Genomic DNA, 24,230 nt, shown 5'->3' with positions numbered 1-24,230 from the left:
TTATTATTATTAGTGTTGTTGTTTCCGCAGAAGCACAAATGTAAATAGGTGCTTTGGTAAAACCAATTCTGGCTCTTCCTTTTTAATTAACAGTTTGTTTTCTGCAGCACTCCTGCAGTGTAAAATAATTATTTTATAGCAGAACAGGGAATTAAAATAGACCTGCTGTGAGTATTGAGAGGCTTTCCACAATCCTACAGTACAGCATGTCTTTGTTCTCTCTTGGTTTCCCTCCTTCCATTCATTCATCCATGCATTCAGACTGGCTAGCTACAAACCTGGTGCTTTGTTTAAGTTTAAACTAGGGTTCCAGAGTAAGGACTATCCCCTCCACACAATATGTCATCTAATTGGAGGAAGAAATTTAAAATAGTCAGGTAACTTTCCTTTCCTTACTTTTAACTTTATAACTTGCTCAATAAAGCCTTATTAATATATTAAACATGACCATATTAATAAGCTATAAAGTCATAAGCATTGATAAATTACCGTTCAGCAATCGCAACCTCATCCCCACAACGCACACGCACACACACACGCACACACACACACACACAGTGCGTGCGTGTGAGTGTGTATGCGTGTGTGCGTGTGTGTGACACACACACACACACACACACACACACACACACACACACACACACACGCACACACACACACACACACACGCGCACACACACACACACACAGAGCAGAGAGTATAGCAGCATTACTGGGCTACAGGCGGTGTGATCTGCTGTGTGACTCATCTGAACCGGGAGATGTAAAATACTGTTAACTTAGTGGGGGTGGGAATGGGGACAAAATGCACTTGACAGTTGTATCTGTGAAATGTTCATGGATTTTAATGAGTTAGAATCTCCTGATTTTCAAATGGAGTGTCAGTGTTGATTATCAGGTGAAACTTGTTCAGTCCTCCTATCCCCTGTGGAGCGCTTCAGGACTTGCATGTTCCAGTACACACTGCTGCACCTGTTAACTTAGTGGGGGTGGGAATGGGGACAAAATGTTCCACTTGACAGTTGTATCTGTGAAATGTTCATGGATTTTAATGAGTTAGAATCTCCTGATTTTCAAATGGAGTGTCAGTGTTGATTATCAGGTGAATCTTGTTCAGTCTTGTTCCAGTACACACTGCTGCTGCTGTAGAGAAACACAGAGCAGTGGCTTGGGAACGGGCTCTTGCATGTTCCAGTACACACTGCTGCACCTCCTGCTGTAGAGAAACACAGAGCAGTGGCTTGGGAACGGGCTCTTGCATGTTCCAGTACACACTGCTGCACCTCCTGCTGTAGAGAAACACAGAGCAGTGGCTTGGGAACATGTTCCAGTACACACTGCTGCACCTCCTGCTGTAGAGAAACACAGAGCAGTGGCTTGGGAACGGGCTCTTGCATGTTCCAGTACACACTGCTGCACCTCCTGCTATAGAGAAACACAGAGCAGTGGCTTGGGAACGGGCTCTTGCATGTTCCAGTACACACTGCTGCACCTCCTGCTATAGAGAAACACAGAGCAGTGGCTTGGGAACGGGCTCTTGCATGTTCCAGTACACACTGCTGCACCTCCTGCTATAGAGAAACACAGAGCAGTGGCTTGGGAACGGGCTCTTGCATGTTCCAGTACACACTGCTGCACCTCCTGCTGTAGAGAAACACAGAGCAGTGGCTTGGGAGCGGACTCTTGCATGTTCCATGTGAAGGGGAGCACCCTTCATTTGTGAATTGCTATTCAAATATTCAAATACTTTAAACTATGACAAATCAATACGATTCTTACCAGTTCGCCAGACTACAAGTGTGATCATTAACCTGATTTTTAATAGGCAATTTCAAATGGGGCAGTTTCGTCAGAACACATTGGGTATTTGTAAAGGAAGCAGATTTATTTATACATTTATTATCTGACACTCTGCAGTTTGTGTAGTAAATTTGGTGCGTCAACAAGAAAAAGCTCCGATTTGCTGTTTAAACAGTCTGAAAAGGGAGGCATAACAAGAAACCCTATTTTATTAATCCGAATAGATTTCTATAACAAATAAAGAAGGCCTGTTTAATTCTGTGAGTAAGGTCTTTAGTCTGCTACTTTTCTTGGGTGTTAAGTGCCATTGAAACTGTATTTAAAAGACAGTATAAACTATGAACCCTGTTTTGAGGAATGTTTTTACGTGCTTTTAATTTTATTTTTAGAGATTGTAAATCATGTTTGCAGTTCATGAAATCTTTTCTCAGTTTGGAGTGCAAGGTTTACTGTGAGAATTGATTTTAAACTTTCTTAAACAGTCCTTGAAAATACCTTAAAATGATTTACATGCTTTTTAATTGTTTAACAGATAGTGTCATACAGATGAGAAAACATACATGCTTTCTTAAAAAAAAAAAAAAAGCGTTTGGAGGAAAGTTACTTGATCCTCATACTTGAATCCTTCTATATAGTTTTTTCAGGCAAAAGGTTATTGCAATATTATTAACAGCTTCTTCATAGGAGAAACATTTTTATTCCTACATGGTGCATTATTCTACAGGGCAAAGGGATCACTTACCTCTCCTGAAGTGAGCTTCAGGGCAGAGGAGATGCAAGGTATAATCATTCACATTGACAAAGGAGGGAGTTGAAAATTATCAGTGACCCCTACAAGTAGATGGCTATCAAAGCATGGGGTATTGAATGAAAGCGTTGTGTGAGGAAAGCGGCGCTCACAGTCCGCTCCGTGTATAGGGGGCTTTGTGGTCACTAGCTTTGTCCAGATGGTTCACATACCTTTTGCCGTCACTGTGGGTCAGGAACTCATTCCCTTAGGAGGGGTTAGAGCCTGGAAATGAGCCTAACATAAACATCCTCTCTTCCGTGCCTCTGGAATAATCAACTCGAGATGCAGCAATGCAAAAATAAATAAATAGAAATCAATTTATATATATATGTGTGTGTATTTGTCACACACACATGCAGTAATTAATTAGCTGGGTTATTCACTTTTCTCTGTAATAAATAACACCAAATGACATTGCTTTGCTTCGTTTTCAGAGTCCTTTCAGAAAAAAAAAAAACATTGGCACATTTTATAAGTCACTAATGGTCTATCAAATATCAAGATCATTTAAAATGTTTTTTTTTAACGAGATCTTGTAAACAACTGTTTTGCTGGCACTGAGAAACTCACTGACACCCTACACAGTGTACTGTACAGGCCATTTGTGGATTGGCCTATACAATACTTGCTAAAAATACCAACAAGGACAATATTATAACTCCTGTTTGAACGGGGTGGTGTTGACAAGTTTTAATCTCTGCTTTATCGGAAAGCTCTTCCAAACAGCAAACCCAGGACTTGGCTGCCTAACAGCTTAACACAGTGTTCTTCCACTCACTAACCTTAGTATTGTTAGGTTTCTTTTTAGCGCTGGGTAAACAAAAACTTTTCCAGAATGTTTTTTGAATGAATAGGCTTATTTCGTTCTGTACAGAATGTTTTTGAGGTTAGGGATGGCAGCCAAGCAAAACCTTTTAAATGAGAGAAGGACCAAAATGGATAGAGAAACGAAAAATAAAATAAAAAAACTTCCTTTCACGGTTTAAATTTTAAATAGGTTTGCACCACAATTCCATTAAAAAGCCAGAAACTGAAAGCTCTCTTATACAAACTGATCAATGGTCAATACAGTGTTTGGCTCCTGCGTACAAAGTCTGTTTGTGCCCGCCTCTGCATTACGATTTTAGTTGGTATTTTTTCTCTCGCTGTAGTGAAGATGCGGCGCTTCAGTTGTTGGTCCTGGAGTTCATTGGGTTAACCTCCAAATCTTTCAGCCCTTCTTGTAAATCCTTTCACTTCTTGGACAGACATACATTTTCTGCGTTTTTTTCTATTCTGCATTAAAACCTTCATTATGCAGGATTTGATTTTTATCTGCATTTAAGGCTTCCATAAAATGCTTGAGTTCCAAGGACACAATGGTAATGAAGGTGGAATGCAAATGCAGAGTAATAGCGCTGGCTTATTGCCTTGTCTTAATGCCATAGTTAAGGTGGTATATCTGTTTTGTATTCTTGTATTGTTTGGAATCCCTCACATTGTGCCTTGGCACATGGAATACAGCAGTTGTTGCCATTAGTAACGCCATACACTCTGAAAATCAGTTGTACAAATCTGTATGGTCACTGATGACGTTGCTGTTGTCAGACTAAATAAGATTTGCATACCATTTAATTTTTTTGTGTAGCATACTTTCTGTATAATACAAACGGCATGGGTTGTGGTTTCGTATGTTTGTAATGCAGCTGTATTTATTTAATGGAGAGGTTTCATAATGTTGTGTTATTTTACTGAGGGGCTAAACACATTCTCAAATGAGTCTTATAAGACCGTTTGTTTTTTTTTAGTGTAAGGTGACCTTACCGTAGTTTTGTATAATGTCCGAAATGAACATTTGTGACCTACTGTTGTTGGGGTACTCCCCAGCAAGCTAAAAACCCCTCAAATCTGTACCCCTTCTGCTAAGGCTCTCAGATCTGTCTGCAAGTATCCGTTCATCAATCGCTCTTCCTGCCATAAGGTTCACTAACAGCTCAGTATCGCTATTCCATTAATCAAAGACACTTCCAGTGTCCCATTACAGAAACACAACTACTTGGCCTGTCTCTAGCAGACAGCTTACCAATTCATCTTCTGAAGAAAAAAACTCACCGCTGCTTACCTGTTCGTCTGAGCTGCTTAGACCAGAGAGAGGCCCTTTTTAAATGGTTTTCTGCAGGTCAGAAGAGAAAGCGAAATTGTCCTTCTTTGGGAACAACAGTGTGTGCATATACTCGTAAACATCTGTTAAATTTATTCAGTTAATTATTTTACAGGTTTAAAGATAGATAACGAGCAGATAAGCTGTTTTCCTGTTATAGCTACAGGCTCTTTTTTTAGTGTCATGTGCCTTGAATTAAGCTGATCCCCGGAATTCAATTAAACTCTTTATTAGCTGATGCAGAATGCAATGCAAATGTAGAAACATATTTCTTTAGAATTCCCTTCACGTTTTAAAACCCTTACTTCAGACTAAAAAAAGTGAATTAAATTACCAACCTACTTTAAACATTAAATGTCTGCGCTTGACACTGCTGCAGGGAAGGGCTTATAGCTTTAACAGGAAAAGAGAAATGCACACATGTGCATGTTTAACATAGGGGTCATAACAACATTACTCTGCTTTATAGATGCAAAGAACGTGCATCTCTCTGTATTTCTGGAATGCAGGCATCCTTTCAGCCATACTGGCTTTTCATATGGAGTATGCTAAAGTTTCTAGACAAGACACTGAGTGGAAATGCTGCATTAAAAAAAAAAAAAAATATATATATATATAATAAATGCTGCTTCTGTATGTAGGACTAGGTTGAATGTGCAAATGATTGGACATTAGGGTTAGTGCCATATTAATGTTAAGGGACCTTTTGTAAAACAGAATACAGGTTATCGCCACTGTGTCCAGACTAGCATGGCACAAAGGATTTGTACTGCAAAGACCTTATGAAGTCATGGATGATGTAGTGGGGTGAAGCCTTTTAATGGGGTGTTAACACTATTGCCACAGTGTTTATCCTTTTTCCTGTTATGTGATATTTGGAAATTAGGACTTGAACCTTTTTTAATTGGAGGAAAAATGAATGAATACCCACAGCAAGCTAATGGAGTTCGCCCCATGGCATCCCAAGGCAAATGAAGACATATTGAAGTCTCAATGCATGCGACGCACACGCTTGTCCGTATGCTGTTAATTAATCTTTTGTGATATGGCATCTGCTACGAGACGTGACACTGTTTGGAGGCACAGGTCCAAATTGAATCAGCCCCAGCGACAGTCTTCACAGACCCCAGGTGTGTTCCTGAGGCTGGTTCATGAAATCCCATTGCATGTCTGATTGATTCTGGCTAGGAACAGATCGTCACAATGGCAGCGTGGGACAAAAAACAAAACCTTTCAGCTATTCATTTCTTGTTTTTACAAAACGAATGGGGGAAACAAGATAGAAAGAATATATATATATATATATATATATATATATATATATATATATATATATATGCTTTGTGTCATTTCTGATTTTCTTTCTTTTTTAAATCTAATGCTAATGACTTTCTCATTGTGGAAGGGAAAACAATACAAATGCCACAGTGCGTGAAGCACAGTAGTCCACAATAGTAAGTTACACGGCTGTTATGATAATAAGGCATGCACAGTGTAGCCAGTTCCTCAGTCGATATGATAATTGTTGTGATATAACCTGAAGAAAGGTTCTCGTTTGAAAGATTGTGTATTTAAAGGTTACAGTTCAATGTCAAATTGCCAAGGTCAAGCTAGTGGAGTTTGTAATACCAAACCCTAGAGATCTGATGATCTAATCAGGAATATCATTAATTGCATTAAAGATTATTACAATAGATCCCCATTAAAGATTATTACAGTAGACGCCCGTTCTGTTGTCGTTCGAGTCAGCCTCATTTGTAAGTGGATAAACAAAACTCATTTCGCAGCGTTGCACTGTATTCGCAGCGTTGCACTGTATTCGCAGCGTTGCACTGTATTGTATTCCAGTACTGTATGATGAAGATGATGCTGACAATAGCAATGATAAAAATAAGAGCAGTGCAGGTTTGATTTTGGAATGAAGTATGTGGAGAACAACTCTGCGCTCACAAGTCATCCACTTATCTATTCTGCTTACCTGACAGTGCCCGTCATCACAGCCTACTGGCTGCTACAAATGTTTTTTTACACCATGTCATTTTGGAGGGAAACATCGAAGGACATGACTGCACATCAAGTGTGCGACGCAGGACACAAAATCATCAGCAACAGCTGAGTACCCCTATGACTGCTGGCCCTGCCAGCAAGCCCGCATCTCATTCCAGTTATTTTAGTATGAGTCCTCTTGAGTTACATAGTGCAGTACTTGTCCTTTTTAATATGTGGGTCACATCTCTCTCTCTCTCTCTCTCTCTCTCTCTCTCGTCTCCCTCTGTTTTTCTCTAAGCTTATAAAAAAGGAATTTTTGGAAGTGCAAAACAGTTGGAATCCATTCAGATTTTTTTAAATAGTAATAATTTTTAATAACCAAACCGGGGTTGCAGATAGTGGATTCTAGACTAATCTGTTAGCTAGTAATGTACTTTAAATATATATATTGCATTTGATACACTGTACTATTCTATGGGTGAGGCAAGGCTTTGCTATTAAATAAAAATGAGAATTAAAAACACATTTGTTTTTAGAGATGTTCTGCCTAAGGAATGCCTGTTCCTCTCGTTGTCGTAAAAGTGTGGTTGTCTCGTCATCATGCAAACCTGCTAACCTGTGTTTTACTCCTCCTCCTCCTTCTTCTTTTTACGCCAGGCGACAGAAGAATGTTTTTGAGAAATGGCAGTATTATGGTAACATTGTATAACTGCTTGTTCAAGTCTGCCATCCCTTTTGTGAACCAATTATTTTGTTCTTGAGGGTAACTTGGACAAAAGAATCGTGTTTCGGCTTCAGCGTAGCTTTAAATCCTCAACTCTTATCTCATTACTATCCCCAGTGGTTTAAACAACATTGCGTTACTGAAATACCACCTTCAAGTGTTTCAGTTAAACTGATATTTAAAAGATTAATACTGGACTTTTCATAGCTTTCATATCCTGAACACTTATGATTGTGATTATTAATAATATTATTAACTAGTATTGTTGCAAACAAACCATTATTTCTTTTATTTCCTTATACAGTAATCCTTTAGATTCTGATTCAAGGTTCAGGAGGTATCTGTGTTCTGTATAGTGAGGTGAGATTACACGAGACACAACGCTTTCTTTCTTTCTTGTTTTATCCTCTAAAGTTAGACATCCTTGAAGTTTCTGTTGTTTGACTGAAGGTGATAGCCATGAATAATTTATAGGAAAGGAAGAACTTGTCTGGATCTTTTTATAGTGCCACCACTCATAATGCTGGCAACATTTCATATCCAAGAGGAAACCAGTATGAATTGGTGTAGAGGGGGAGAGAGATGTAGCTGAAATGGGCAAGTCTACATTAGCACATTTAAATAACTCAAACGTTCCACCTAGAGTATTCTGAAAATTTAAACTTCACTCCAGTAGCAGACCAAGTGCAGGTACGTTCATTTCTTTAATGGGGGAGTCTCATGCCTTTTGTTCAGGATGTTTGGCTCAGGCCACACACCTAACAGACTGGAGGTTTCAGGCTGCTGTGTACTGGTTCTGCTTACTGATTCCCAGTAAAAGGGGCTTGTGGTGCGTAATAGAATGTGTGCAGCTTTGCGTACATTATAGAGCCTTGATAAGGGTTACCAGACGTGACAGTCTGTATGTGGTAAGAGCCAGTGACACTCTGACTGGGTACTCGTATGTATTTCTGTGAAATAAATAATAATAATAATAATAATAATAATAATAATAATAATAATAATAATAATAATAATAATAAACTCCCAACCTGTGTTTAAATTGATGTTTAGAAAATGTAATACCAAACCCCTTTCATACTGGGTAGTGTTGCCAGCTTATCTGTACGGCTTCAGGCAAATCGAGGTGGTAATTCTTCAATCTAATAAATAACGGCTACATTGCAGAGTAAACGTTGAGGCTCTTCTCTTCCCGCTGCTCATATATGCTCCGCACGAGTTTGCAGCTTTGGGGAGAGTGTGGTTGGAATTCATATGAAATGCTTTGCTGCAGGGGGGGGAGAGAAGAGTCATTGATATGTGCCGGATGACACTGATAAACAGCCAGCGCTGCGAGGAAATTCAGGAGCATTTTCTACATTTTAATTAAAAAAAAAAAAAAAAAAAAAAAAGATCAGGAACAGAAGGGTAGGCAAACACGAGGCTAGGACACAATAGACTGCAAGGGTTTGTGCAGCATTATCGAGTGCTGGGTACACATTCCTGCAGAAATGAGTTGCTGACGAACAGGTTACGCAAGGGATAGATGCATTTATTTATATATTTGTTTTATAAAATGTTCTGATCATGAGATCACACTGTCTTTAACCTGCCTGTGCAACCGTTGCGTTTCTAATGGGAATGATAAGAGCTTTCATGAGAGCCAATGGACAGGTTGAATTAACGTGAATTCCATTTTACGTTCCATTTCCTCTGCTGCTATCCAGCCCACTTACTTTAATGGTCTTAAAACATGGTTTTGGAAACATGTTCTTCTTTTGTAGAAAAATTGATTTCAAGACCAGCATTCAGAGCTTTTTATAAGTGGATACATTTGATTTACTGAAAAAAAAAAAACACAAGTGTAGCAATATACAGTATGAGATTGGATGACAGTACATGCAGATACAGTTTGTATGCCGCTTTTCATTTGTTCAGTATCTTCAAATGTAATTCAGAACAGAATGTCTTTTCCTGTCGTCATATTTAGTTTTGAGAACAAATGCGGTTAAGTTGTTTTTTTTTAATTTGTGTTTTCTGCAGCCAGGCTGGTTTGCTTCTTGTTTTATGGCACAGTGATATCAAACCACATCAAACCCTTGGTTAGTTCATGTGGGGGGTGGGATCAATGGCATTTCAAAAAAGGAAGCGTGGCCTAATAGAGAATATATGTGGAAAACACACAATTGAGTTCAATGTGCATTTCACACAAACTGGCATACAATGCATGAGTTTACTGAACCTAGAAATGCAGTGGCACTGTAAATCTAACACCGTGCTGTACCATCAGATTGTGGAACATTAGCTTCAATCTTTATTATTCATCTAAACTGACAGATGTGCCACTGTTCCCCATCTGAACTCTGTCCACTGTCGTTGGGCACATACAAATTCCTTAATCTGGCTTTGTTCAGGGGGCACTTGAACTTTCTATTGACCTGTGGGACCTTCTGAAGGCAAATGAATGGTGCATGTACTAGTGGTGTGTGTGTGTGTGTGGTACCTTACACGAAGCTTCCAGCTGGTGCCTTTCCTAAATGTGTTTAGATTTGGCCAATGGTAAATTGTAATTTAAATATGTACATGCTTTGCTAGACTGCATCTTATACATTCTAATACTGCACATTTAACATTTAGAAATGCTCTGTATAAGATAATATGAACCAAATGCATAATTCAGACAGTCAATTATAGCTCTCCAAATCCTACAATATGATACTATGTACTGCAGCCCTGTAGTTATGTGTGTTCATTTTTTGATTGCACAATGTATTTTAAATGGCAAACCTAAAAAGTACATACAATTATTAAATATTTGCCAATAGCATATTAAAATAACAAAGCACTTTAAGATTTTTTTTTTTTTCTTCTTTTTAAAATTATTCCCAATGAATTTCAGTGTCCGGGTGTTGGAATAATTGGGCTTTCAGTGTAGCGGCCCTCCTTAAAACTGCTCGCCTGCTTCATACCTGTTTTTGCTGTTGTGGTGCCCTCCTGGGACCACGTACATAGCCCCTAATGACAGGGGAACTCCTCCGGTATGATGTATAGCAGAAGGGCCAGCCTGAAATTAAAAAGTTCACATTTTATACGGGCCTTGCTGTAACAGTTCAATAACGCAGGCCTGTAATCTACTCTCATTTCAAACAGAGGCCTGATTTACGAGGCAGCGTGCCACTCCAGCTCCGAAATGAGGTGTTCAGCATATGCTTTGTTGACATAAATTTGAAATTTATTGCCGTTGTCAAAACCGACTGTCGGACGAAGTCTCTTATTAACTGAGTAAACGGCTCGAGAGAGTTTTATGTCAGCCTGCCTAAATGGCTGCAGTCAGCCTGCTTGAACCAAGTAGCCAGCTATCTGCTGTTTCAACAGTTAAGGCAAAAGGAACTGCAGCGGCTCACACAAATGAAAGGCTTATTTGCAATTCCATCTGGGAAAGGTCGCGGCTACTTGGTCAGAAAATATTCCCAATAATGACAGTGTGGCTGTATTGGTTTTCCCTCCCAAGTTGGCTGCTCTTTATCCACCAATCAGCAGAGCAGTAAAGTCTAAAGTCAAGCACAAAGAAAGGTCTAATATATGAAACAGTAGGGGCAGTTAATCCATTTGAACAACATGTTTCTAGTATATCACCGCTACCCCGGGGTAGAGTTCTTAAATAAACATGCAGGAATACAGCATTTATTTTAAATAGCCCTCCTTTGTAGAGTGTGTAGAATGTGAAATTCAAACAACATAATCTAAACGCAGCAATTGCATTCCATGCACTTCTGTTTGGACTTTAGTGAAACACGTCTCCAGCCCCAGTGTGTCAACATCAGAAAGACGGGTTTCTTCAGTTTGCACCAAATTAGACCCAAAGTGCAATCATTGTGTCGTGGTAATACTCTGCTTAAATAGAAGATTTCTTTACTGCTGTGGGAATGGGTTTCATCTGTTAAACCTATTCGAATGCTTAAAGTGTAATCAGTTTAATCGCCATTTTATGATGAGTTAAAGCAGTAAATGGCAGAAACTTGGGGCTATGTATTTATGTGGCTTTAATTAACACCTTATTAAAAATGTCTGTAATACTTCTACCACTGGTGTGCTAATGGTGTGTACACTATTGAATTAGTTAATGGCATGTTATAACTCATTTTGTAGTTCCCTAACGTTCCTGTCCTGGGTGTTTGTATTCTGCCCCCAGCTCTCCAGTGCTTACTCTCCCTTTTTGAAGTGGCTGTATTTTGTGAGCGTTTGCGGGCCTGTTTAATTGCTTGCAGCTTTACTCTATTCCTCACCCGCTTGTCTCTGCTGATCCCCGTTTGGTGCAGGGCCGGTTCTGATGAGACACCGGGCTGCTTTCTTTTCGTCTGTCTGAAATGAAGGAACCTGTGTCTTGGTCAACACCGTTGCTGTTTAGTTTGTCCCAGGTTACCCTCTCCCACATTTTTGGTTGTCCTTCATCAGAGTGAGCAAATCCTTGGCTGTTATTTACTAAGGTTGCGCTTCAGTGCAACATATACACTTTATTTTGTGACCTGAAAAGAGATTTCCTTCCTGTTAAAAAGGAAACCACTCAACTTCTGTTGACATTGCGAAAAAAAGAAATTCTGTATTCTCTGGCCTAAAGATTGGTTTTAGTGGGGGGCCATGACGGAAATATTGCAAATCACTTTGAGCCGTCCCAGGTGTTGTTGTGAGTTTAATGAGACGCACATGAACTTAATTTGGCCATTTTAAATAGGGCCGAATCAAACTCACAGTAAAATATGGACTGGCGCAATCTGCTACAGAATTCTGCTCAAAGTACAACACAGCCTATATTTTTGCAAAACCTTTGTCAGTTACAATTAAATAAAGAATTCAGTCTTTGCATAGTAGTATAAACAAAGTCTATATACATATTTATTTTTTGCTAGTGACATGTAATTATTTGTCACAAACAGAAAACAAAGAACTAATTACATGTGTGGTAACAATTACAGAATGGTGTTATCATAGTAATAAAAAGAAATTTGCCCTACCACTATAAATGCACATATTTAATTGCTTCACAAGTTCTATGTTAAAGAGAAATACATTTTCATATAGCAATATTAACACTAATTATTTTATTTTCTGATCAGAAAATCTGTACTATCTTGTGTTTTAGTTAGTGTAGTTTATGCATTGATTCAGTAATTATCCTCATTCACTTGTATCTCTGTGTGTGTTTTTTTATTTATTTTTTTTTGTTGCTATCCACAGTCGCCTGAGATCCCTGAAAGACCTTGGACGCTCTAATGGAAATAACATTTTTAACAAACTTGTCGATATATTGTTGTAAATGCAGGTGACAGTGTTATGTGACACAGCTGCAGTTTGCCGTATTTCAATAGAGGTTGTTGTTTTCTAATTAGAGATGTAATTTAATAGGTTGGCAGCTGAAAAACAGGCCTGATTAAGTATGTTTTCAGACGGCCGGCGGGGGGGGGGGGTGCGTGTGTCATTAATGAGGCAAATATTTCACTTTCGCTCTTATTAATGAGAGACCCTTTGATGGAAATATTGAACTAACGAGAACCCAAGTTCACCCGACTGTCTGTGATACCCAAGCAAGCATGCGCACATGAATGTGAATGAGCTGTTAATGGAGAAACTGTTTAGGTAATCATGTTGTAATTCAGTTTTAAGTAATGCAGATTATCTAATGAAATTGAATGAAGTGTGCTGTTTTTGTTGCTTTGTGTGTTCTGTTATTAAAATGATATAATTGCATGTTGTTTCCCATGGTGTCTGCGTGGTTATGTAGTGGCTTGCGATACAAAAGTCCTACTTTTACCTTGGCTTTTGACTTGCTGTTTTTGTCGTGCCTTTGTACAGCTTTTGCTTTTTACCATGGTAAAATGATTTGATTATAATTCACTTAGAGAAGTAGCTGTACCGGTTCTTAAATATTCTTTCAAATTTTAACGTTGCTTTTTTGTGTGTCAGAATGCTAATTTTAAACTGCGAAAGGTTCAAAGGGAGCAACTGTTTCTGATCAGTGGGTTTATATTCTGGCAGACTGTGCAAAGAACATTTATGACGGCTTAGTTGAAACATATGTTCGGTCAGTCAAACTATAACCTTCTAAATGATGACTAGGGGGTCGTATGTATAATGCGCCAAAGGTTTCTGTTTTTGAATACTGAAGGTTACTGTAGAACAAAGGTAGGATGTAAATATCTGGATTCCACAATCCCCCTGAGGCTCAAACCTTTGAGCCAGTGTAAACATGATCAGAATGAGTTGGAAAACCTCCTGGTGCCGCTCTTATGAAATCATTCTAGAGTGCTGCATTTCTCTGCTGGTTAGAATTACCTGGTTTACCTCTAAAAGCCAGAAGAGACTCTTCCTGGCAGTTAAATATTCTCTTGCTTGCTTTTACTGATCTTTTTGTGAAATGTTTTATTGTTTCCAGTATAAAAAGTAATTGCTTTGCTATGTGTTTATAATGATGGAGTGTCTTTATTGTTGTGCTGTTTAGTTCCAGAATGGCTTGTAGATGTTTTCTGAAGTTTAGAATGGGCTGAGTAAGAAAAACAACGGATTGTAATCCAAAAGAAGGGCTTTACTGTAAGATCACTGTAATGCTGAGGTCTTGTATCGTGGTGTTTAACGTGTTGCCCTGTACACAAGACAATGCCTCTGAAATATGAAAAGCAATTTCTGCGCTTGCTGCAAATGCTGTAGAACTTCTGCCAGTGTTTGGGTAAGCGAGTCTGGTTCTTATTAATACCTCTGTATCTTGTGATTAAAGATCTGGGTTAATAGCCAAGGCACATTTGAATAAGCACCCACCCTTCTAGAACAGCCACGGCTGTGCAGTCCATTGTCTCCTGTGGTCCGCTCTAGGTTTCTCGATTTGGTTAAACTCTGTTTTAATAAGCCTGCTCTCTTCTGAATTTCAGGAAGCTGCACAGTGGAATGAAGACCTATGGGTGTGAGCTGTGTGGAAAGAGATTCCTGGACAGTTTGCGTCTAAGGATGCACCTGCTGTCTCATTCAGGTAGGCACGAATGGAGGTGTAGCCACTCTGGATTCAGGCCAGTACAGTAGGTTGAGTAAAATGGCAAGAGCTCAATTTAAATGTTGTATGTCAATCTGATAAAACAGCTTGACCATACATTTTTTTTTTTCTGTTTTTCTAATACAGAGCTACAGAACGCAGGTTTCTGCTGTTTCTGGTACCCAACCATTTCCTGCTGTAGGTCAACCTCACTACCATACGACCTACAGCACAGGAAGTGATTGTGTATCGGACATTGATTATCAAAGCTTATTGGATACAGATTCGGTTGATTTTAAATGACATAATCCATTAAGTCAGGTGTCTAATTCTGTTAATATTCTAAATTAATTAATATTCTCAAATGTTCTGCGCCTCAATTCATACAATTAAGTCAGTCAGATGGCATGCATTTCCCCAGAACCAGGAATCCCATTCTAGGTGGCCCAAGCTCTTTGAAAACCATTATAAACAAAATGAAATCCATGTCCTTCACTTCCTTGATTTTACACGGTGCTTTCCCAGCATCACCGACAGCACATACCTACCTGCCTGCCTTGCAACACAAACAGAGAGAGATGGATACATTTTTCATGCGTGAACATTCTTAACTGTGCTATTGTAATGACCGCGATGGAAGGGGAGGGGGGGTGATTGATGGCGTTTCGCACCGTGCTCTTGAGTTTACAATATCTGAGACCCAATGCTTGTACTGTGGGGTGATTCTGTTTCAGGAGCGTTGTGGCAGATGTCAAAATCGGCCAGTAAAATAAGTGACAAGCGCATTGACTCTCTTGAGTGGGTGCCTTTTTTTTTTTTTTTTTTTTTAGCTTATAAACGTGTTCTAGTAGCTGTTCCTGAATTTAATCCTGGGTGTTAATCGAGGCACGAGGAACACTCCTGGAAATCTGCAGCTGCATCTGCGGGCATGTACAGTAAGCACAGTAGTGCCAGCATGCCTTGCTTCCTTACCAAGCCTTGCTTCAGCTTGCATTTACGGTTTCCAGCCTTTACTGTAAACAGCTGTTCTTTCAAACAGGAGAGACCTTGTTGAGGTAAGGAGAACAGGGTCAAGTAAATACGCTGCCGTGATCTTTTAAACATGTGCTAATTCAATTCCACCCCATTCCCTTTCTCCTCCCACCTCCTGTCCAAACTAAAGGCTTGCGTTCTATTTAATTGCCGTATACTGCTGGCACTGTAACCCTTCAGCTGATTCGAGTGCTGGTTTGCAGTAGGAATGTTGTATTGCTTCACACAAGTCCACACTTCTCTTGTAAAAGTTAGCTTTACCTACAGTACCTGTCTTTTGGAGGGACTTCAAACAGTAGAATCTTCCCGCTACCAGTCCTTGCATTCCCTCACACCCTTTTTCAAAGGCCTCCATACAGCAGACCAGAAACTTTACACTATGCCTTCCTAAGAGGTGTGTGGCTGAGGCTGATAGTGTCCCTCTGAATACTACTGTACAAAGGCTTGATAAGTATTGCTGGAAACCCCTTTATCGGCCTATCTTTCTTCCCTCGATAAGCGCGACAGAATTTGTGCTATGGTACGCCATCCATATCTGTTGTGCTAATCAAAGTTTATTTTAACAAAGTGCAACTAAGTAAGTGTCTGAAGCATTCACCCAGCACCTAGCTGCAAGGCAGGGAAGAATGCAGTTTGGTATTCTATCTGTGTATTGCGGTGTACCATTTCAGCTCCCCCCCCCCTTCTCCTCCCCCTCCTTCTCCTCTCCATTGCTTGTGCCGGCAATGACTGTGTTTATTATTGTGGAGTTGGCAGGCGGCCAGCCTGGGCTGTATGCCAGAGCTGTGGGTACAGTATGTACAGTGAGCCTTGTGCCAAATTTCGCAAATTGAGATAGAGAGGGGGGGGGAGGGGGGGGGGGGTCTTTGCTGTAAACAAAAAATGAAAGAATACAGTCAAGGTTTTTGGACCAGAACTGTGTTTTTTCATTTCTCTCGGTGTCAGTGTTCAGGTTGTGCTTGCTGGTGCGTGTAAAACCAAGATCCTGTTGTATGTTCTTTTTGCTTTTGATGACTCAACAGATGCCTAACAGCGACCCAGCTTTAGAATACAGTTTCCTGGGTGTTTTAGGAAAAGCCTGTCATTTTCGACACAAGCAAGCTATTGAAGCTCTAACCTCACAAATGCAGCATTCTAGTTTATATGGTCTGACTCCTGGTGTTAGTTTCAAAAGTGTGTGTATACATTATGATTAGCGTGCTAATGGTTGGTGATTTTTGTTACAAAAGTAATAGGGTAGCTTGACGCTATCCCAATGTCATATAGCTAACAGAAAACCTAAAGAACAGCCCGGCGTACTGGTTTATTTATAACTTCTTTATATATCTGTTGATGTGTTTATTTATTCAGGTTCTGATGACTCCTGGCTAACATTTTCGATAAAGTACCGAAAGTAATTTTAAAGGCTATTGAAGAGTGCATATCAGGGAGAAACAACGTCCTTACCGGTACAGTTTGGGGGAGTTGAAATACATTTCAGAGTTGTTTTTTTATTACTTCCTTTACAACATTTAAAAATCCTTTCAGTTTTCTCATGTCCCGCATCGATCAGTTTTTTAACAGTTAGAGGAAAAGCCTGAGAGGCTATCCTCCAAAGTCCCTTGTTTGGAATCTTTATTCTCAAGCGTAGCTCGAGTTGCTAATCACAAAAGGGTCACAGTACCAGTCTAATCTCCCCTTTTGAAAAGCATCACACCTTGTAACAAGCACACAATGCACTTTGAAGAATCCTCCAATGAGCGAGATGCAAGGTTTGAGTTGGAGCTTTCCAGGAACGATGTGCCTCGATGGGAGAGGGGAGGCAGGCAACCTTTTATTGATTTAGTGAAACACGACAGTCTCTGAAAACAGGCCTTGAGAGTTGAAGGAATCTGTATCTGTTTGTCTGCCATCTTCAATATATTTGTTTGAGCTAGATAGATTTATTTATTTATTTTTTTGCTTGTTTATGGGTTCGTTGGCTTTGTTGCTCTCAACACGCTGCATACAGCTCTGGCCAAAAGTTTAGCATCACCTTGAATTTTAGGATTGAGACATAAAGAAAAAAAAAAACTAAATAAACATAATTTTAGATCTTCTTTTTTTTATGTAGCATCGTGTAATCAAAGAAACTACAAAATTATATTGCAAAAGTCTACCGGAAACCATAATAGTAGTACAGGATTTCAGGAACTACAAAACGGTATGTAATTCAACTTAACATTATTCAGCAGGTTTCATTCGAATTTTTATGAAGCAAAATTAGTTCATTCTATAGGGGGGTGCAAAACCTTTGGCCTTCGCTGTGCATACAGTAAAAGCACCCCTGTCACTTGTTGTGTCTCTCTGGCTGTGAGAGCACTCTTCTCAAAACTTGGCTGGCATCCAGCCCTTCCCTCAGAATGATGACATCATCGGCTGCAGGCAGGTCTGAATGTTCTGCCAGCATTCCAGAGCGTTTATGATCGCTTGCAGATGTGTGTCCAGGAACATACTGTACCCAAACCAGAAATTAATGAAACTTGACAGCAAGCCAAGCCGCAAACACTCAGAGAGAGAGAGAGAAAGAAAACGCGGGGGTGGTTGGGCAGCGGGGGGGGGGGGGGGGGGGGCAGACAAGCAAAACAAAACAAAAATAAAAGACAAATGAAAAAAAGCCCTGCTCTGCCCTTCCCTCAACCCCATTCTCCCGGAGAGCATTAGCTGGGGATGATGGACAGGGGATATGTAAACTGCCCAAGCTCCTGTTTTGGCTGCTTTCCCTCGCTTCTCTGTGCTGATTTTAAAGCCATAATATTTTCTCTGACCTGTTGTTGTATATTAAGCTCTTACTTTAAAATTACATCAGGCTTGAGTGTTTTTCATTAAAAAGGTCAGTCAGAGATGATGAGTCTGGGGGTAAAAACAACTCTGAAATAATTTAAACTTCTTGTTAAACAGGCTTCCTTAAGGTTGGGGCGGGCGGGGGGGGTTGTTAGATTGAATATAGGAATGGTGGTCTGGACAATCTGACTAATATTTCGATATGCCCTTATTTAATTTGACGCTCCAGTGGTTGTGGTTTGAACTGATCCCTGGCAATGCCTGTTTTTCGTTAGCCATTTGCTAAACTACGGATTCAGGGTAGGGAGGCTTTTAGAAAGCCTGCTTATGGTATGAGGAGACCGCAGATGCTGCCGTCTTCTCATTCCCTTTGGAACACAGAATGCACGCCTCAAAGTTTTAAAGGCAAGCAGTATTACAGCCCAGCATTGTACTGGGAGGATAGGTGACGAGTAATCGGGTATCGTTTGATCTCAGTGATGATGCGGAGCCTCGTTGTAACAACTGCTAAAAGCATTGCATGCTAGAGCAGGAGGCACAGCAATAATGCCACTGGTAAGGGCCGTGGGATGCAGTGATGAAAACTGTACCTGAAACACAGCTACCCTTGACTTGCAGCATCTTCTTGTTTTACAGTTTAACACCCATTAGTACATATTTTAACACATTTGTTCAGTGTTTGTTTTCATGGGTTTAAAGAAGTCTTAGTGTTATATATATATATTAAAACCACAGATCCATTGTCATACGCATTGAAATCTCGTGACGTAGAATTGATTTTTAAACACTGTTTACATCATGCCAGCCGGAATTTCTAACAATAGTTGGGGGGTCTCATTAGTTTATATTCGGTCTCTGCAAATATGCAAAAGAGGACCCTATTGGTATCTCTGGTGTTAGATCAGTAGCCCGCCTCCTATGCATTTATCATGCAGACAGTGCCCTCTTGTATGAGCACTGGAGGCAGATCCTCTCAATTATAGCTACTCTGTGCTGGGTGCACTTGACGACAACTCTTCACATTTTATTTTCTTCATTTTCATTAACCTTCATACCACCCTTTGTTCAACCACCACCACCAGCAGTTGTTTGTTTGAAGCGATCATTTTTTGGTTGTGAAATACTTCATGCTCCACAGTGATTGGGGGAGGAGTGAAAAATAGTTGCCAGAGATATGGGGTGGGATGGTGACTGGGACTTTTCAAAAGGTATGGAAAGCGCTTGCACAGCCCCAGATCGAAGCTTCTCACACCAGGTTTGTGTGTTCAATTCGCTGGTGGTTTTGTCTCGTAGATACCAATGCTAGATGTAAAGCAGTCCTTCTGGGTCGACTGTAATGGTGCCTGTTCAGGCTTACAGGGCCAGCACCTCATGATCACGTTGGGCTCCGGGCTGACACAGAAAGGGGCAGTTGTCTCTGATTTGAACAGGACTACTGAGCTTTCCCATTTTCCGGGTGATCACACCGTGCCATTGTCTAGGCTTTCTACAGTGTGGATGCCCCAATCCACCCAATACTTCGGTGGCTTTCTGTATGTTTTCATTACAATGCAGATCTAATTCCATTGTCTCCATCCTGTAAAAGGGCAGCAAAGAAAATCCGGTGTGCTTGTTTTTTTTTTTTTTAATGCATACTTGTATATCTACTACTGGCATCTGTCTGGTACAGTACACAGAGAGATACAGATCAGTAGAATGTGTGTTCTAGTGTGGATTATACACAAGCAAAATGAAATCAAGGGACGGAGTAGTATCTTAGGGGGAACGTGACTGGAGTTTCGTCCGACGGGTTTTTGGAGTATAGCGGATCAGACACAGACAGCGAGACGGGTTATTTTGGGCCTGATCTAATTGTTGATTCTTGCTAGTGTTTTTAATTAAAACAAATAGCTAAAGCCAGCCACAACACCCAGCAACAGATCTTGATCTTATTTCTTTTGTTGTTGGGTATTACAGCTTTAAATCCCTTTTTATTCGTTGCTAAGTAGCAAGTGCCCTGTACTCTGATGGGCTGATTTGGTATTCAGCTCGGCGCGGGATCTTATTTTCGTATGCAGACAAAGTGTTTTGATGGAGGGTGATTGCAGCAGCGTCTGGCGGCTGCTTTGGGGTTTTATGGGCTGTACAGTACACTGTGTGCTTTCTAAAACCGAACACAGGCGATTTGAATTTTGGATTTGCTTCATCATTTTTCTCTGAGCAGCTCTCGTCAAAAAGGAACATTGCTGGGTGTTTTGAAGATTCATTTGCTCCTCTGCAAAAAAAAAGCAAAACTCTCTCTCTCTCTCTCTCTCTCTCTCTCTCTCTCTCTCTCTCTCTCTCTCTCTCTCTCTCTCTCTCTCTCTCTCTCTCTCTATATATATATATATATATATATATATATATATATATATATATATATATATATATATATAAAACAGCACTATAAGTCCAGATTTATGCAAACCTTAACCATGTATATTAGAAGTAATTGCTAAGTAGAAAAGCACTGTATTAAAAACTGTATTCATAAGTTTTATTTCTCTGATGGCATTTTAGGTCAAGGTGAAGTGTATTTCGTGGTGCATTGTCATGCATCTCTTAGTAATACATATTTCAAAGGAATGAACAGAGCTGCATTATCCTGGGTACTAAAGAGACTGCACAGTTGAAAGCTATTATTGATGCTTTCTGAGAGTAGGAGGGAATATATTCTCTGCATGTGAGCTGCAGTATGCATTTGTGAACAGTAATGATTCAGTGTCTGTTTGTTATTTCAACTATGCTGCTCTTGCCTTTTAAAATATTCCACTTATGCTCCTAATGACAGTCGAATATTCAAGACAATGCGAGTGCCATTCTCACTGGCCTCTTGAGTAATGATTGACAGCCCAGCAAACCAATCTGGTGGCCTGGTTGGATTTTTCCAGCAAACAGAATTGATCGACCTGTAATTACACTGTTTATTTAGTTTTAATCAGGTTTAGCTGAACATAAACATAAATCAGATCTCATTAGTATTTCAAACAGGTATGTGGTTGAATGTAGCCGTTGTGCTGTCTGCACAACACTGCAAGCTATATTGCATTGTGTGAGGGTGATTACTGTAATGGTTTGTTTACTGAAGGCTTTTATTGATGTATACTTAATATTTCCTTTTCCAAGATAGTGTCAAAAGAAATACACAAACCCCAATACACAGTACAGTATGGACATGTTAGAGGAGTCTGCATTGCTGCAGAGTGTGTGTGTGTGTGTGTGTAGTGTAGTACAATAGCAAGAACCTTTTTTTTTTTTTTTTTTTTACAAAAGTAGTTGATATAGGTTGTTTTTTTAGCATCTCGGATATTTTGTAAATCTTCTTCCTGCAAGATGACTTTCTTTTACTTTTGTTTATTTTGTAAACAAATTGAAACCAGCTTTATGTTCAAGTTAGACGAGGTGGGGGTTACACCCAGTAAAAAAAAGTGAGGAGGGGGATGAAGTGGAGGCTACATTTAAAATTGTAATTGGCCGACTTCCATAAGCTTGCGGGCATTTTAATGAGTCATAACAACTTCGTTTAAAGCCAGCTGAGCAGAAAATAGATTGGAGAGGAGCCGCAGGGCAGTATGGATTTGTTTTTTTGACAAGCCCACTCTTTTTCGGCAGCCAGGAAGCCACACTACTCTCTGCTCGGCTGCTTTCCCTCCGTCTGGGTTGGTGGTCTGCTGAAAAGAGATTACACACAAACCTCCGCTCTGTTTCACTTTTTTTTTTTTCAAAGTGATTAAGAATAGAAGTCTTGAGGTGTTATTTTTATCAACAGAGCTCTGTTTTGTTCGTTTACATGTGGCCAGCAGAAAGAATAGCCTAAAACAAAACTAATTAATTTTGATTGTTTGTCTGCGGCACCAAATTTTGTTTGGGGGGTTTTGCCCACCTCCTGGCTGGGAGATGCCAAGCTCAATGCACACTGTTCTATTATTCTGGAGTAAACCTTGCCTGTGGTGGAACACATTCGCTGACAGTGTGTGGCTCTGGAATCTATTGGAAACATGCAAGTTAACCCATTAAAACACACCATTGCAGTTCAGCACATGCGCTGTAACCCAGTGTAGTATATTATTGAGTTGACAAGCCAGCTGCTAAAGCTTCTAGCCGAATGTGTAGAATGTTCTGCTGCCAGCCACACTCACGCACATATATACTGAGTGCAGATTCACAGATTGACTCTCAAGCTAAATTACAGAGGGCTCACACTGGGTATTTACTATGAAGCAGCCGTGACCAGTACAAGCGTGTCTCAATAGCGCTGCAAAGCCTTATCGCTGAGTGAGAGCAGCCCACAGATGAATATGATTAGACCGTAAATTACCGACTGCAAAAAATGCAATCCAGTTGTCTTTATAGAGCCACGCAATTCCGTAGATTCAGTCAAAGTAACAATGTAACAGATTCAGAGTACAGGTGAAAAAAAGACTTTTTTTCAAACCCATTAATTGATTAACAAAGTTAACGTAACTTAGCGTTAGTTGCCAAGTGTTGTTGGAGGGCAAGTTCTTCTGACCTGCAGGTTTGAGTACAGCGAGGTGTCTCTGTGATTGGGGTCGGTAACAGGTTTATGAGGAGGTAGGAAGCTAGAACATCTTTGAGAGTTAGTCAGTATTCTGTTGAGAGAGTCCGAGGGTATGCTGTGGAACAAAGCGTCTTGTTTAGTGACATTAGCAAACACAGCAGTGTGTTTTTATAGTTTTAGCTGTTAAAAGAAAGAGTGAAGAATTGGCCCACTGATCTCAGCCAGTTTACCTATTTTACGTGCAGTTTAATTTGGTTTAGATCTACATTCACATACTGCATGAACCCTGTTGAATAAGTGACAGGAAGAAAAATGTGACTCTGCTGATTTTACTGGTCCCTTTTGGAAATTCTCTTTTCTTGGGCTTCTCCAGACTTCGTACTACGGGGATTTACATTGCAAGTGCTTGCTTTGGGTTTCGGAAGCCCGTGTGTGTGTTTTTTTTTTTTTTTTGTAAACTAGACACCTCAATTTGTGCATCAATTTTACAGTGATTTGACTGGAAGCTGTATCTCTGCATGTAAGCTGCCTCTGTTCAGAAAATCTAATTAAAATCCTTCACTGCCACTCGCCTCCCAGCACATGGCAAAAATAGAGCTTATTCTAGTCATCTGGCAAGCAGTTCCTTAGGATATGCCAGCTATGCAGTATATAGGATTAGAGAACCTCTGGGAAATTTCCTGTTGAAATTGTAAATTGTGTGTAGAAACACTGGATTGATTTAATGCTGCTGTTGATATTTTTTTTATTATGAACCCAGAAAGCTGTTAATGCTGTTGACACAGTACAGTACAAAACCAAGTGTCCGTCCCCCAGTCCCTACAAAAGCATACATTTTGACAATGAGGTTATCCTGTAAAGAATGTATTGGGACATTGTAAAATCTGTTGGAGGGGGAAGTTTAATGAGCCATACCACTGTAAGGAAAGGAAGTTTTATAGCGGTGACTCTCCTCCTTTTATTTCTGTTTTTCTGTTTTCAGCAGCAGAACAAGGAGGGGAGAAAGCTAAAACTCCTTTTGAACAACACATGACATCATGGAAATGGCGTTTGAGTGCTCGCCCGCTCTGTCATCTGGCACATTCCCTGCATTTTTCCTGACTGACTTTGTTACTGGCAATTTCAGTGGCAAACATGTTAATAAATCATTATTATCAGATGCAGTTCTTTCAGTTTTTAATTCGGAGAGGGAGCTGCTGCTTTTTAAATAAAAGGGACAGTAAGTGTGGCGCTCACTAAACTGTTGAGTGAACACTCCAGTGCTGCTGTTGTGTGTCTTGTCAAGGCTAATTGAAACCAGGCTCAGGGGGTGGGCTCTTCAGTGAAATCCAGATACGAACGACGGAGAGGGAACTGGAAAATGCAAGCTGGACAATGGGCCAAAGAGGGAATAAATGGCATTTTGATTTGTGTTTTATG

At 40.0% G+C, this 24,230-nt stretch overlaps 1 protein-coding gene and 1 long non-coding RNA gene across 2 annotated transcripts in view; one reads left to right on the top strand and one right to left on the bottom strand.

The window, feature by feature from the left end:
- The window catches only part of zbtb16a (zinc finger and BTB domain containing 16a), an 84,109-nt gene that overhangs the window by 23,239 nt on the left and 36,640 nt on the right, over positions 1-24,230 (top strand). The window contains exon 2 of the mRNA XM_041235061.1: positions 14,343-14,440. Coding sequence (XP_041090995.1) covers positions 14,343-14,440 — 98 coding nt within the window. The remainder of the gene's footprint in view (positions 1-14,342; positions 14,441-24,230) is intronic.
- LOC121304089 lies at positions 665-5,996 on the bottom strand. Its single transcript, XR_005947915.1, has 3 exons — positions 1,347-5,996; positions 1,211-1,283; positions 665-972 (listed from the first exon to the last, which is right to left on the bottom strand). It is a non-coding gene; the product is annotated as an uncharacterized LOC121304089 (long non-coding RNA).

This window comes from Polyodon spathula, chromosome 36 (genome assembly GCF_017654505.1).
Source record: "Polyodon spathula isolate WHYD16114869_AA chromosome 36, ASM1765450v1, whole genome shotgun sequence".
Lineage (NCBI taxonomy): Eukaryota > Metazoa > Chordata > Actinopteri > Acipenseriformes > Polyodontidae > Polyodon > Polyodon spathula.
Note: the sequence above shows the minus strand (reverse complement) of the source record. Positions and strands in the feature narration are given on the sequence as shown.